At 36.3% G+C, this 16,757-nt stretch overlaps 1 protein-coding gene across 6 annotated transcripts in view; it reads right to left on the reverse strand.

The window, feature by feature from the left end:
• The window catches only part of UBR2 (ubiquitin protein ligase E3 component n-recognin 2), a 57,594-nt gene that overhangs the window by 29,869 nt on the left and 10,968 nt on the right, over positions 1 to 16,757 (reverse strand). For 3 of the 6 annotated variants that reach the window (XM_054819851.1, XM_054819856.1, XM_054819857.1), the window contains exons 5-16: positions 15,295 to 15,422; positions 14,854 to 14,992; positions 13,122 to 13,184; positions 11,797 to 11,917; positions 8,517 to 8,624; positions 6,759 to 6,847; positions 5,822 to 5,920; positions 3,420 to 3,583; positions 3,231 to 3,330; positions 2,073 to 2,201; positions 1,136 to 1,319; positions 26 to 87 (exon numbers count right to left, since the gene is read on the reverse strand). In XM_054819851.1, coding sequence (XP_054675826.1) covers positions 26 to 87; positions 1,136 to 1,319; positions 2,073 to 2,201; positions 3,231 to 3,330; positions 3,420 to 3,583; positions 5,822 to 5,920; positions 6,759 to 6,847; positions 8,517 to 8,624; positions 11,797 to 11,917; positions 13,122 to 13,184; positions 14,854 to 14,992; positions 15,295 to 15,422 — 1,386 coding nt within the window. Of the gene's footprint in view, positions 1 to 25; positions 88 to 1,135; positions 1,320 to 2,072; positions 2,202 to 3,230; positions 3,331 to 3,419; positions 3,584 to 5,821; positions 5,921 to 5,994; positions 6,094 to 6,758; positions 6,848 to 8,516; positions 8,625 to 11,796; positions 11,918 to 13,121; positions 13,185 to 14,853; positions 14,993 to 15,294; positions 15,423 to 16,073; positions 16,230 to 16,757 lie in introns of all 6 variants that reach the window. The other 3 variants (XM_054819854.1, XM_054819853.1, XM_054819852.1) reach the window with 3 other exon arrangements.

Genomic DNA, 16,757 nt, shown 5'->3' on the forward strand with positions numbered 1-16,757 from the left:
GAATATGTCACATTTAATTACATACCAGGGGTAGCAGCTCTGGAAACTTATATGCCACTTCAGTTTTACTCAGCAAAACATGCAAGCCTACATAAATACATGAAACATACATACATAATATTATACACAGTATTTTATATAATTCAAATAGGACACAAAAGGTCATCTAATTTACTATCGGACCATTTTCTGGACACAGCTATGAGTAAGTCTGCAGATTTATCACCCTGGAGCTACACAGCTATTTCCTGAAGAGACATATTACAAAGCATACATTTTAGGAGAATTAAAGTTTTCCCATTGTATCTGTATAAAACTTGCAGTTCAAGTGAGATTTTTCCCTTTTATTTGACTGTTGCGTCCCCTCAGCGACCGACAAGAGTCCTTGATCTATCAGGACAAATTAACAGATACCTCATCCTTTCTATCAGTCCTCAGAGGTTTATAAAATACGTCAGGAAATACAATGAGGCCCCTACAAAATACATAAGGGTTTTCTGGTTTGCTTTGTTTTAGAGTTACAAGAGTTTTGCTTAAAGATTCAACCATCCAAAGTTATTTGACACTGAGCTGCACAGTATTTTACCTAGGAGTCACCTTTTTCACGTCATTACCTGTGAATTTATTTTTATCATATGACTTTCTGAATCCGTAAACTAGAATTCATCAACCTTTTTTCAACACGACTGCTGAACAAGAGAGGCACAATATACAGAGAAAGACAGCTTAATTTTCTGGTGACACATCTGTATGATAAATCTGTTCTCTAACAGAATGTTGATTAGTCTATTCAATCCAACAGCTAAACATATTTCAAAACAGTCAACTACAGTCCATATTTTGTTCCATTTCTTTCACATCACTCAAGCAGCAAAAGCAGCAGTAACTGCCTACAACACACCCCACTGACAAATCCAGAGGCGTGAGACAATACCCTCCAGGCCTGAAATGATAACAGCTTCTCCAATGCTTGGGAACATTTTGCCTAGAGACTATCAAACAGCTAGAAAATGGTCGAAATGCATCCTATTCAGACTTTAAACAACTGTTGCGTGGTTCCTTATGTACACACAAATACAAATCGCATTTATACAACATTTTTCATTTCCTGAAATATTTTTAAACTCTTTCATACCTGCAAGTAAACGAGAAACTGGGAGATGAATGCTAACTTTTTCCTGAGAAACACAGTATCTGATGGTCTCAACTGAATGTCCACACATGCTAAGAACAATAGGCTGTTCTCCATCAGTAAAACCACTATGACACTGCATCAAGACAGTCAGGCATTTCTTGTAAGCTTCAATTAACACTTTTTCCTAAAAGAAAGATCGCAGTTTAGAGGTTATGAAAAAGACAGAGCTCTGGAAAATAATACAGCCGACAAAAAGGTCTGACAGGTTTAGGGGTTTTACCATTATTAACAGTCCTGCAAAATTAAGATAAGGAATCCAACAAAAGGAGCTGAATTAAGGAAGGCAGAGATTGCAAAACTCATACCAGTATGTCTGATTAGAAAAACAACCACTAGTTTTTTTGGGGGTTTGTTGTTAACTGATATTACAGGAACTTCCTGAGCAATGATCACGCTAGGATAGTAAAACCTGCACATTAACTAACAGTGACAGATTAAAGCCAGCTTGACTGTTCAAATATTCCAGGTTCACTTGTTCCACAGCCATATTTTACCATACTGACGTTCTGTACTCCTAAAACGTGAAATACTTACGGAGCAGAAACCTGATCTATAATCAGGCAGTGTTTGGTAGATCCAGGGCCTATTCCTCTATTCCCTCTTCTCTGAAAATTATAACCTGTTGGTGTTGTGGTGATCACAACTTTCAAATGTGTGACAGAAACCTCTGCAATATTTTTTTAAAAGACTTACCCACATTCTTATGAATTGGTCAGTTCAAGCCATAAAAGATGTGTTTAAATACAGAAAAGATTTGCACTTGCTCAGAGAAGATAATCTTGGCTTATGGTGCAGTTATGCATTTAGCTCAATTGTTACACATATTAAGGTTTGGGGGTTTTTCCCCTTCATATATTCGTATGGAAAAACAACTTACATCTAATGCACACCAATCCTGCATCATTGAAATAACAAGTGTTAATTTCATTTGCAATGTAAATGCTGCTTCCCATTCTGGTTCCATTTCTATGTGTTGTCCTACTTGACGAGTTATTGGATCCATACCCTAGAACAAAAAGAAATATGCATTTCAACAATATATCACTATGTTGACAACATTAGCGTAAGTGTGAGACAGTGGTTACTTGTCCTTATAAATGTATCATTGCTACAATAGGAAAAAAGAAGCTTGGAACCATCAGAAAAGGAATTATACACATATAAGTAATAACAAGAAAATGAAACAGGAGCTGAAGAGAAGAATATTGGGACAAGAAAGGTTTTGGATATGAGCTCTATTTATTATTAACACCTGCAGAGATTTCAGTATTATGAGCAGTACAACAATGTTAGTATACATACATTACCTTACATACACATTTTATTTTTTGAATGCATTTTCTAGGGATGTGCTATTAATATTAAATGCAGTTAAGTACCAACTAAAGATTGGGTACTACAATACCCGATCAGCTCTCGGCATAAGAAAAAAACCAGCATGATCTGAGGATCACAACATAGTCTGTTTGTGATAGTCTCTTGAAAACAACAGCTAAGTACTGAAAAATGGGAGTGATTCTGACTTATACTTTACTGATCATACAGTCAATTTGCCCTCGTAAAAGCTGCACTGCTTTCAAAGTACTCCTCTTAAAGTAATATAGCACACAAAGAGGCTGGGGGAAAAAAAAAAAACAAACACAGTGAAGAGGTCTGTCTATATGTGAGGAACATATTCCTCAATACAAGGAGCAACCCTGCTGACACTTAAGTAGTAACTGGAGCTCTCGCTGAGGGAAAGTTACTTAAGACCAGATTTCACTCACACAATAGTGTCTTGTCTGCCTAACTACAAAATATGCCCAAAATGACATTTTTCTTTTTGAACCGCTCTTCCTTTTTACTGCCCTCTACAAACTGAATTTAAAAAAGTCAGGTGAGATGTTATGTTTCAGGAAAACATGACGACTCCAAAAGTTACATTGCACTGAAGTTATAAAATGAAGAGTACATTAAATTTCCTGCATTTTTATATCATGATAGCTAACTTCCTGCTTTAATTTTGCAAAATTTTGTAATTTAGAGATTTACATACCTGCATACATTTGAGTAATTCTAAGAAGGCATCGAAACCCTCTAGGAACTTGTGCCTCAAGTCATCTGACCACTCAGTTGGCTTACTTATCAACACATACCTGGGTACATTAGAAAGATCCAAGAGTTAATTTTATTTTTGCTTTTTCCTCCTCAATCGATCAAATCAGCACATAGTTAATATACTTACTTGAGATCCAAAATAAGGCTCTGAACACGCCTGAATTTGAAAGCCTGCAGAGCAGTGTAACGTTCAAACTGAAACCTGCCTTGGATGTCACGGTGCCTTAAGTGGTCCATAAAAGTTTTGATGATAGTGGTCATGAGATTTTCTTCCGTTATTAGCATTCGAGCCTATGCCAAAGTACATTGAAATTTGCTGTAATTAACAGACACAGCTAACAAGAGTTTCACATTGCATCATAAAGTTTATAAAATACATGAATTTTTATCAAAAATAGTTACATCAGTAATTAAAACAGAAAAACCATACTGAAAGCCAATCTTCCAAACATTTAAAGGGAGAAAAAAAAAGTAAACTAGCCAGAAATTATCATAATCCAGATCTCTTTCTTCAGATCTCTTCTGTACAGAAGTCTGACTATGGTTAGGCTCCTGCTAACCTATATAATTATGACACAAGACACATGTTATTATGTGTCTTATAATTAACTTGGACCTCCCTTTAAGTATGTGTTGTCTCCTCTCATGTAATTTAATTATGAGCCCTTTAGGGGAGTGACAAGTCTTCTGCTTTCTGTTTACAAACTGTCAAGCACTGTGGTGAACAGCACATCTTCTGAATTGCTAAGGAACTGTACAGTGCAATTTCCACATGGAAATTATGTGAAATGACTTATAATTCCCCTCAAGGGCTACCGCACATATTCATGTGTTGTAGGAAACAAATCAACAGGCATTGCAAAGTCTGACAAAGATCATCTTCCACACCTGAAGTAACCTAACCCAACCCCACAACAGAGCCAGGGGCACTAAGAAGTTACTGCCATCTCCTACTTGTGAGCTCTTCCAGAACTCTCCTGTTCTGTTGGTTCTCCCAGGTAAATGGGATGAGTCTTGCAGTTCTTGGATCCCATGAGGATCTTAGTATGTGGCTGGTAGATTCAAGAAGATTGGCTACTCTAATCTACTTCAACAACACTGTGGTGGTTAACTAGAGCTTCTGGGTTCTACTGTTGCTACTGATACTCAAAAATACAGTTTCTAAAATGCTACTGCAGGGGGGAAAAACGTAATCTAATGGTTAGTATATCCCCCCCCCAAAAAAATTACCATCAACACAACCACCCATCCTCCATCAAACAAAACAACCCCAGTTACTTCAGAGCTCAAACTCTTAAATTGTTAAGATCCATTTGAAAATGTTACAGGGGAGCAATGGTGTGAATTTTCATTCTTCAACTTATTCATTCAGTTGAGTCCAAAGGGCTCTAAATATATAAAAAGTAATTCTTATTTCACATGGTAGGAGCTTATCATAATTACTTCCATGTCATGTCCATTCCATACTTCTACAAAACAGTTAAAAACAATTTGGTTTACTTTTTTTGCAGGCTTTTGAAATAGAAAACATATAAAAGGGACACTGCAATTATTCTCCTCTAAGGAAATGTTTGAATTTCCTTTAAAAAAAAGTGTATTAATACACATACTCTACCACACCATCTGCCAAAGGGAAAAATAATACCATAACCATTTGAATAGTACTAGTTGGTTAAGTCTAACTGTAAATCTGAATACTGGCAACATTCTTATTGAAAGCATCAACATTAAAAGAGGTAACACAATATTGCCCTGAACCATGGAAACAAAATCTGGAGGTCCTGTTGAATTTCCATGACTAACATCCAGCCCTAGGAAACTGAAAAACAACTTTGCTTAGTATCATAACTGCCATGCTACTATTGAATTTTAGAGCGCAATTAAGTTGATTACATTTGGAAGGATTCAGAAGCATTCATTTTTTTAAACAATTCTGGCTATGAAAATCAGACTTTTATTTCCAGTACAGTATATTTCCAGTGCCTGAAGCACTGTAACAAAAATTAACTGGAAACCTGCAAGAAGGCATCGTCCCAGTCTAGAAGTACCGAAGGAAATAGGGAATATCATGAGAATTCTTGCTTGCACTTGTGTTGATTGGAAAATTAATGTAAAGTGGATCATTCATAAAACTGCCCCAGAATGGTATGCTCTGAATCTGTGATACGCAAACCATAATGTAGATCTCTACAAACAGAAACTGTGGCTCAGTATGATGAGGAATTTAAATGTTATGTCTGTGTCTCTAAATAAACATTTGAGTACCTTTCTAAAAAAAAGTACAAGAAAAACGTAAAAAGAAAACCCAAAAATACTCAGCCCACTCTGGGAAGTCAGACTCAAACTATGCAATGCTGAATGTTTTAACTTCTAAACCCATAGCAATGTATGTAAACAGTCTGACTGCTGTGCAGCAGCAGTGCCATGCATTTCCACAGTAACGTTAAAAGAAATCTGCAGCCTTGATTCAAGAACCTCAAGTTGCTTTTAACAAATAAAGATTTCCTTTTTTGGTCTTTTAGTACTTACAAGAGAAGGCACTGTGAATATCTGTATCGAGAGGTCAGCAATTGAGAACTCTCTGTCGTGGTCATCTTTCATAAAATCACTCTGCAATCGCTCATAGTTCTATTAAGAAGGAGGCAAAAAAAGGCAAGGAGTGCCAACTATCAGTTTTTAAAAGAAAGACAGGCACTACTCACCAGAGTAGGTACAGTGAAGAGTTGGACAGACAGAGCAGCCACCGATACTGCCCGTTCGTGATCATCCTCCATATAATCTCTCTGCAACTGCCGGTAATTCTAAACAACAAGGGGAAATTCACCTCTAATCCACACTGACCTGTGTTTTTTTTTATTTAAATGTCTGCTCTGGGAAACTTTAATGCCATGATAAAGGGAAGAGTAGCTCTTACAGATTATTATATAGATATTTTCTACAAAGAACATGACAACTTAATCTGCTCACACATGAGATCTACTCACTCTCATTTTCACAATAAAGGCTAATATTTTATTTTCTACTTGTCTTCAGCAGAGTGAGCAGAGTTTTGCAGTGCTGATTTAAAGCATTTCAAATACTAGTTACTGCAGAAATACCAATCAGCATAACTGAACTTCAGCACCATTTCTGAGTAGTGCTGTAACAGCTTACACCTCAACAATGAGAAGCGATTAGCTCTTAAGAAGTGACTGCATCGTTGACAGCGAAGACAAAAAGCATCTGAACTGCTTTAGTTCTGGGGAGCCTGGAAAGCCCGTTTTCTTCCCAGGAGATAAGATGTCATTATAACTAATATTTTGAAGACAGAAATAAGGTAGTCAGCATTTCATTTCAACTTTTCATTTAAAAAAAAAAAAAGGAAAAAAATTCTGGATAACAGTTCATTTGAAGCACTGTATGCTAACTAAACTCTCTTCACTAAACAGTTTAGCATTTAATGGCTCTTTGTAAGAAAGATACTTACTCTTGCAAAGCGGATAGCAAAAAGTTTCTTGTATTTCAAATCCATAAGTAGACTGCTCATGAATAACTGGTGATACACATTTCTAGCTCCTGTCAAGAAAAATGAATGAAATATTGCATGTCACTATTTTCTATAAACATATTATGGAAACATTTAGAAAAGTAAACTTTCACAGAATGAGGGAAGTGTGCATTTCAGAGCAGAAGCTGCTTTGATTAAGTCTGTCAGGTGGTAGAAAAGGACAAAGAATATGTAAAACAAAATTCTTCAAGTGGCATTATTTATTACTCCTGTATAAAATAACATTGAGCTGTCAAATGGGAACATAAACCTTCAAATATAAAGCAAGTCAGGCAAACAAGAACAGAACTCTATTCCTTCTCATGATAAACAGAGGATTTGGATGGCCCAAGGGAAAAAAGAGCAGGCTATTATAAGAAGTCCTGGGAACTGCAATAAATTTTGTTAGTTGTGAATAACACTGCAAAATAATCAGCTTAGTTACCTCTAGACTTCTAGTCTGTCTGAGCAGCACTTCAGAGAATATCATCAATACAAATGAGAATAGACTGTAAGTAGCTTGGAAATACATGCAAATATGTACCATTTCTTTCTGTAGGTCACTTAAGTCAAAAGCCATTATGTTTTTTCCTTAATACAGAGTAACTATGGAATAAATTAATAAGTAGAGACTTATTCATGTTGAAACAGAAATGCAAAAGTTACTCCTTGATCACATGAAAGACATTACCCTAACAAAACCTATATTAAAAATGTTATAATGGTCCACAAAAGTATTACCTTTCACACCATAAAATTTGCAGTCAAAAAAAAGTAAAATCTGAGTGCCAGGGATTCATTCACACAAGACAAAGGTATTAGATAAAACCTAAAACAATCACTTTCTCCATACTACATCCACTTTTCACCTTACTTCTTTCCTTGCTGCTCCCAGAAGTTCCCAAGACAGACCACAAAGAGATGTTACTACTCTCTAGGATATCTGTACCTCAGAATTGAAGAACAACAAAAGATACTGGGGGGAAGGGTAGCAATCTTCAAAATACTGTATTGATGTTTAAATAAGGTAAGGACAGGTATATTGCATAATTTTCTGCCTTTTCTATGTGCTTCTTTCTTACACCTGGCCTTACGTGCCCTTTCAGGATATCAGATCAGACACAGAATCCATGACAGCAAAGAAATTAATTATCTCCACTTCCTCAAAATTATAACTTTCTAGCCAATCCCATTACCTCAATCAGGCTTTTAAAATTTTAAGGACTCTTCAAAAGCAGAACAGTAGTTTTCCCTGAATGTTCTCAGAAGACTTAAGAATACCTCATGAACACAAACACAAGTCAAAGTAGAAAACCTCTGGCCTGTCCCTTAAAGAGAGGCATTTTGGTAGATATGACATATATGATGAGATCCTATAAAGCAGACAACCCCCAAATCACTCTATTGCTTATGCAATTTCCCTTAACTATCACTATCATCTGCCAATTCAAGACAGGCTTAATTTCAGACTACTTTGAAAAATTAGATCTAAAACCAACCCCATCTCCAAATGGTCTCCTTATGTTCTTGTCTTCACTACATTTGGAGTGCATCACGAAAAGACAGATTATCACAAAACAGGCAATTTTATCTAGAATGCACCACAGTAAAAATGATCAAACATTAGCAGATATGGTAAAGGGAAAACTTATACACGTAGCATTGTTCAGTATTTTCCAGAAGTTTGAGAAAACTCACCTTTCCACAGCTTAGAATCATATAGCATCAACTTATCCACAAGAGAAGAATTTTCACCATCTGGCCCCTCCTGTAAACCAACTTGACACAATATTCGACGAAGGCCATCTTAATGAAAAGAAATTATGTAAGTTAGTTATAGCTTAAACACAAACTTGCACATTATTTTGACATACTGGAATTTTCATAAAGCAGGGTAAAAGCCATAGGGCCCTCTTTTCCTTGACAACTGAGTAACACTGCTTATGTTTTGCTGACAGAAACACAAATATTTCATACCTTGCAAGTTTCACACTAACCTTACGGAATATTAGGAACCTTGTAAAAATTGCCAAACACAATGATTTGTTTCAAAGTTATCAAATCAAAAAGTGCTGCTGGCTTACTAACATAAGAAATAATTATACAGCAGGCTAATTTTCTAGGTTATATTTTTTGTGTTTAGAGTCCTATCAAAAGGAAAATATAATTCATATAGGAAATGACTCATATTCATATATGAGTTTTTTGTTTACACTTACTAGCTGCTATTATTTTAAAGCTTCTCTACATTTTTTTCCCCTAATGGAAAGCAGTAATAATTGTCATTATATCAATAAGTCATTATACACTTGCAGACAAGCCTGCATCTGCAACAGAACACAACACAGACACGCTCATATTAACAACGTTCAACCTAGCTTCGCACCGTAGGTAATGCATATTCACTAACACAACTACATGATTTAAACACATTAGCCCTTATTTCTCCACACTGCTTAGCAGTCTCAGCTGCTTAGGCAGAGCTGGCGGCGGCTTAGTGCCACGTATACCATACCATGTGCTGCGTGGCATAATTCTATACAGTCCCTGAACCCCTATAGCAGTTTGGGGTGGGTTTTTTGCCTTGCAGAGTTCAATTCCAACTCCTGTCAAGAAGTGTAACAAATTAATGGAAACTATGCATTGTTCAACAAGTGGCAAACAGATGCTTACTCCTGAAGTACTGACATTTGCTAGAAAGGCGGTGGTAGTCAAGCTTGTGACAAAATTCCAGAGTAAGGTTTTTCCCTTATAAGGAGTTTGACGCTCATTTCACAGCAATCAGCCAACCTAACTGCGGCACAGCAGAAGACCCCTCCACCTGCCAGTCTCCCTTTGGTCAGGAATATTTAAGTGTAATCACCTAAACAGTGCAATTCTATCACCCCATATTACAGACGAATGGTCTCAGGCTGTTTAAAAGATCGAGCAGAATCTAGACGTTTGGGTGTGTCTGTTAAAAAGCTAAGGGAAACCAACTTTTTCACAAAACCAGACTCCAAAGTACATTGCAAGACTGCATCCCAAGGTGTGTAAGGGATTTCAAGCAGTTGAGCACGTAGGTCACAGCCAAAACATATGCATACTGCTTAGCATCAAACATTATTTTTGCCCTTCTGAATCATAAAGGACATTGTATTTAATGAAGTGAACTCTGCAGAATTTCAGAAGCACCACACACACAAATTCAACATTTCCATCTATAATTTGATACTCCATTAACATACTGAAGTTACTTTTTTGCACCTGTAATTTAGTACTGAAAATTAGTGACTTCAGTATCTGGCACAAATGACTATGGCACAAAACTGGCTGGCCTCAAACAATGAAATGGACAGTGCCTGCCTACATGTTACATTGAAAGGAAGATTTATTGCAGAAATTAAGTATCTTCATGTCTCTCCCTTCCATTAATACCTATTATTTGCCAGCAACACTGGCAAATAGTTGAACAAACTGCCACCATAACTTTTCAAAAGTTTGATTTATGTAGCTGTAAAAGTTAACTTATACAAACATGAACTACTTATCTCTCATGTTGTATCTGTATCTCATACATATATAACATGATATATGTTTCAACATAATATAGACATCCTGTGCCTGAAATCTTGGCTAGTTTTTCAACCATCAGTCTAATAAAACATACAATCTCCAAAGAAACCTTGCACCTACACAGAACATATATGCAATATTACAGCTGAACATGCTTTGCTAATAATTCTTGCCAACATTTACAGACACCTAGAACACAAAGTGCATTGGAGACTGTATCTACATTTCTACATATCAGCAGTTTGACACATTTTCCTTTTATTTCCCCTCATGCTCCACATCTTCTCAGCCTTACGATTGATCAGGACAAAGGAGGAACCAAGACAAAACAAGGACAGAGCCTTCCCACAAAAATGATAGTGTGCATCTTGATTCCTTTGAAGAAACTTCTTTGTAAATATCTGATTAATACTTAGTTGGCTCCTATACTTACCCAAAAAATTTCATACATCCTTGCATTTTCTCTGTTTTACTTAGCAAAAAACCTGAAGCAATCACTTTCATCATCATTCATCAAATTACTTCTGAATAATTTCATTTTATCTAATCAGACAGGTTATTTTCAGCTTACTGCATTAATTTAAAAAGAACTAGGGACTGAAAAATAGCTTGTTGACATACAGGATTTGACAGTGATTCTCAGCCTCCATTCAACAGCAACTAAACAGAAAACAGTATCTGAGAAGACTACTTAAGACAGGCAACACTTTCACAGAATCACAGAATGATTTGGGTTGGAAGGGACCTTAAAGATCTTCTAGTTCCAACCCCCTGCCATGGGCAGGGACACCCTCCACTAGACCACGTTGCCCAAAGCTCCATCCAGCCTGGCCTTGAACACTTCCAGGGAGGGGGCATCCACAGCCTCTCTGGGCAACCTGTTCCAGAGCCTCACCACCCTCGCAGTGAAGAATTTCTTCCTTATATCTAATCTGTATCTCCCCTCCATCAGTTTAAAACCTTTATCCCTTGTCCTGTCACTACATGCCCTTGTAAACAGTCCCTCTCCAGCTTTCCTGTAGGCCCCCTTCAGGTACTGGAAGGCTGCTATTAAGGTCTCCCCAGAGCCTTCTCTTGTCCAGGCTGAACAACCCCAACTCTCTGCCTGTCCTCATAGGAGAGGTGCTCCAGCCCTCTGCTCATCTTCATGGCCTCCTCTGGACTCGCTGCAACAGCTCCATGAACTTCTAATCTGGGTGGCCCCAGAGCTGAACACAGTACTTCAGGTGGGGTCTTTCATATGGAAGTTAGAACTCAAAACAGCACTTCAATAAGAGAAAAAAGAATGAAGTCTGACAAGTTATTAATAGCTTTGCCATATGTATTACATATCTGAAATAAGTAGACAACATTGCTTCAGGAATTCAGCTTGCCTCACAAATATTCTCTAACTTATCCCAAAAAAAAAATCAAGTTTGCTCACCCGAATATCCAATAACACTGCCAAGCCAAGTTAGGAGCTTCAGACCAAAGCTCTGATGGGCAACAATAGATGAATGCATAACTTGTACTTTCAGTGGCTTTGTCTGACGACTGGTATTTCTCTTAAAAAGAAAAGCAAAAAAGTAGGTAATGCATATTTAAGTGAGGATCAGTATTATTTCTGTACAGAAACACAGCATTCCTATGATTAATTTCAATAATTTATACTATTAGTACATATTCTAATTACTAACACCTACATAAGGAAGAAACAAAACAAAAAAAGTCTGAACTTTGTTTACCCTATATATTTGAAGGACCTTATTATGCAATATCAACATATTTAGGCCAATCCATTTTCCACTCTTGGCCTCTTATCAATGTACACACTGATCTGCTGCATTTTACTGATAAGCAGTCCCACGCACAACCTAAGACAGCCATGCATATTTGTTCCTCACAACATGGTATGCGTGTCACGCAGCAGCCCACTAAGGAAAGAAACTGATTGTCCACAGAATATTTTCAAGAATACAAATTAAACACACAGAGTTAAAATAAGAAAAAGTATTTCTATTTCCCCTCATGTCTGTGTTAGTAACCTTAATTTCCTCTTTGAATGCGTAGGTGGCAAGTTAAAAATATTGCACAACTTTATCTTTAAAGATATGTTAATGTTTTGAAAACACCTTAAACAGTTTAAGGCCAGTAACTCTAGTTGCAGCATTTGTTTTTCAGTGGTAGCAGTATTATAGATAAACTATTTATTTCATATGATTAAGTACTGCACTGCAGTAGTTAAGGGAAAATTAAATAGAAAATATTCCCACGTTCTCAAATGGAAGAACCCTGTAATATAGAGATAGTATGAATATATATACACATATAAATACACACATGCAAAATGAAAGTGTATTTGTAATTTCACCCTTGGATTCAATCAGTAACAATTTCCATAGTTGTGGCTGTGAAAGAGGCAGACAACTTCATACTATAGGAGAAAAACTAAAATAGTTTAACTTCACTGATCCAAGCTGACATGCAATTCTAAAAGATTACATCTGAAGTTCGTGATCAAACGCTGTTTTCTCAAGGGAAAAGTTGTCTGGGAACTTTTTAGGAAGTGATTTTAGGTGCAAGTAGACCATAGTAGAGAAAACAAAAACAGAACATAAACCTGTATTTTGATACCTCTATCTGCGCATAATATAAATAGTATTTCCAACACTTCATATTATTAAAATATAAAGAGTCATTACGGTAACAGCGTGTAGCAAAGCCTCTTTTTGCTTAAGATGAGAGAAATAAGTAGGTAATATTACTTACCACTATTACTGATTTTGCTTGATCACAGTACTGAAAGTCTCCATATCGAACAGACCTACGTCCCTTTAAATTTGGAAAGAAGTAGGGTTACTACCAGCTTCTAAACAAGAAGTTCAAACGCTGTGTTTTCCATTAGTATAAAAGATACAGTAAAAGTTTCAGATGCACGTTAACCACTCTTGCTTTCATGCTATTTTGATTTTTTAAATTATTGTATGTAGTTACATACTTGCATTCCCAAAATGCACCCTGTTCTCTTAAAAAAAAATATGAAATTATACCATATATGCAGTTACCTGCTATACTAAATTTCCTATATATAATACTGTTTTTAAGATGTAACCATCACACTTTTTTTTATTTAAAATACCAAAAACTTATCTTTAGTACTAATGCATCAATCATTAGTTTTGGTAGAATTTAAAGATATTTCAGGCATTTCAATGCCTTTTTAAAAGTAGGTGTGAAAGTCAATTGGTCTTTTAAACATACACTTGGTTTATTTCAAAACTGGAAGGTCTCTGTATTGTATGAGGTTTTCTATACTGTCAATACATACATTCAAATACATGGTTGATTGAATTTATAGTGTATTATAGATAGAATAGCTTACTGCGATTTTAGATCTGGTCTGATGCCAAATCATGGTTTCAGGCATAACATTCTCATTTCTTTTACATACATACACATATGCACGTGTATATATGCATTCAAGTATCTATTTAGATGTAGGACAGGGATCAAGAGTAGGGAAATATCGCCAAAGTGCATCCTACAATACACAGCATGTACTCAAGTCAGGGATCAGATGAGAATCTTTTTGTTACTGATATCACAAAAATAGAATAGTGATAATACAAAACCAAAATCTACTTCAGTGTTAAGTAATATCAAGTGGCTGTATTTCCTTTTCCGCTGACCTTCCTGAAGTACTTTAATAACCCAAAGCAACACTCTCATTGTCATTTTGGAAGAGACTTACCTCCCCAATACCACCCCCACAAAAAAAGGCAGGAGCCAACAAAACAACAGAAAAGGACACTCCTTTTCACAGCAACTCCTTACGGGCTCAAATAACAAGATGCAGCAGTCCCTGCAAAGTGTCCCTTTCTTTAAAAATGCACATAATCCAGAATACAAACACAGCTGGTAGAGTGCTTCTGAGACCGACACACTAGTTAAAATTATATTCAGCATGTAGTGATTCTGAACTCATTGCTCTTTCTAAATGCTGTATGAAATGCTTTACCTCTCCCTGCCATTATCATCTGACAATTCTGAAAAAGAAAATTAAATTAAAAAAACCCACAAATAGTTCCATGAGCACCGGAACAAAAGCAGTCTATGATGGATTTTATCCCTCACAGTTGACTGGTGTTACTCTGAGAAGCATTTCCCACATTTGGAGCACATACAGGGGCTCTTTCAATGTCAGCTCCCAGTTGTACAGTAAGGCATGAGTTAAAGCTGCTGCCTGTCCTTGACAGAGGAGTGAGAGACACTCTATCTACACTCACAAGACTTACTGGAATACAGTTACACTGAAAAATATGTTCAATATAAGGTCTGGTTTGGATGGGCCAATGGATTAAGACATTTTAGGGTGGCCTGACACAGAGAGCTCAATCACATTAACCACACTCTTTGGGAAAACAAACTAAAGTAAGTGTAGTCATATAAAATAAACATTAGGGTAAGTATAATTAAAAGTTCTAGCAATTAATTTACTTACATCTCTATCTACGGTTGTTGCAAAACCAATAGCTTCCTTCTGCGTGCAATTGACAGCCTTCTGAAGAGTATAAATAACTTGTTCATAGGTATGGACTTCATCATTAAACAGCATGCAGTAGTAAGTGTCACTCTTCTCTCTTCAAAGCAAGGATTACATTTATATAATTCAAAGTTATGTAATTTTTAAAAATCAACTTCTAGTTTACACAGCATTCTTGTACAACACAAAATAAAAGAAGTTTGGAGAGATTAGCTGTATAATCACAAAAGTAAAAAACATAAGAAAAACAAAACTATTAAAATTATTTTAGTCTATTGTCTACAAAATATTCCTGACAATTTTACAAAAGGCAGAAAATGTACTTAAAATCAGAATTTGCATTTTCTATTGCAAATATCTGCAAGTCTCTAAAAGGTAGAAGACAAATACTATACTTACATCATTTCTAGGCCAGGCAATTCATTTTCTTTTTCCCATGTTAATATATCTACTGCATATTTAAATGTGATGGCAAAAATATTATAAGCTCTTGCTACCATATCTTCTGGTAAGTGCACAAGAGGATCCTGGAAAATAAATATAAAAAACAATTGAGAAACCAAATGACATTCAAAACAGAAATTGTCAAATTCTCTCTTTGTCAAAGATGATGTAAGCATCTTTAATGATGTCTTTCTTTAAAAGACTTGACATTTGAAAGGAATAGAGTTAATAATCATCCTGTTTTCTTTTTTCAGTTCTTCACTGACAATCACCAAAGCAGTAATGTAACATTCAATACCTAAATGTTAATTTGCCTCTGATCACCCACTTAAATTTTCACACACTTCTCCATTTTCACTGTCTTTGTTCCCACTTCTACACACCTAAGATAGCTCTTCTGAAGAACTTTTAACCTCAGATGTATTAAAATCTGCTTTTTCTGTGATGCCTTCAAAAACATATTTTAAAATTACTGTATCTTTTGTCCCACTTACCAATATTAGCAAACTGTAGAATACAAACAACTACACTTCTATTGCCTTGTTTTATATGTAGCATGCATTTAGAGGCAGAAGTCTTATCAATCCAAGCTTATACAACATGCAGCACACAGCGATCATGATTTATGATGTGCATTTCTTACATGCTGTGGTATATAATTAAATGCTTAAATGTAACTAGGTATTTCATAATGATCTGCCCATGTCTCAGTCTTGTTCACAGACAGCTGTTACCCTTTTGTATGTGGACCATGCACCCACTTGTGCCCACTCTCCAGGATGCCCTCCATTTGACATCTGCAGCAACCACTATAAACTCATCCTCTTCTCTCTGCCAGAGCAGAATGGCTGCTGCTGCAGGTAGGGGAGGAACAGGAGCGTTGCCTCGGTCTGCAAAGTCAAAGGGACTACTTTTTGGAGCAGCAAATGAGAACCACTGCCAACTCTGAATCAGGTAGTACAGGTACCACTGCCATTTCCTTCCAATTCATTTCAAGAGATTTGTGTGTGAATAGAAAACATTAAAAACCTGTTCTCTGAAAGGACTCTTCTCCTATTTAAAATTTTTCATTTTCAGAACAACTAGTCCCTTTTCTGTAAAGCCAGAAAGGGAACAGTGCATGCCCTGTAGGTCACCTGGACATGTACTATACATTGGGTCACTGACTCAATTCATCATTTGATATTTTGAAGTATGTGTAATTGTTAACCAACTAAAATATTTAGCAGTAGCCCAATCTCTGGTTTAGGATTACCTAATACCAAATTCTGTGTTTCACTACAGTTTATGTTGTGTAAAACCGGCCACAATAATCTTTTCAGAACTTGAATCTGCATTATCTACAGGATGCCCTTGACAGTCAGCAATTCACCTGTACTAGTAAAGTTTATCCACACACATCCCCCAAGATTCTTTGG

The sequence above is a fragment of the Grus americana genome, chromosome 3 (assembly GCF_028858705.1).
Source record: "Grus americana isolate bGruAme1 chromosome 3, bGruAme1.mat, whole genome shotgun sequence".
NCBI lineage: Eukaryota > Metazoa > Chordata > Aves > Gruiformes > Gruidae > Grus > Grus americana.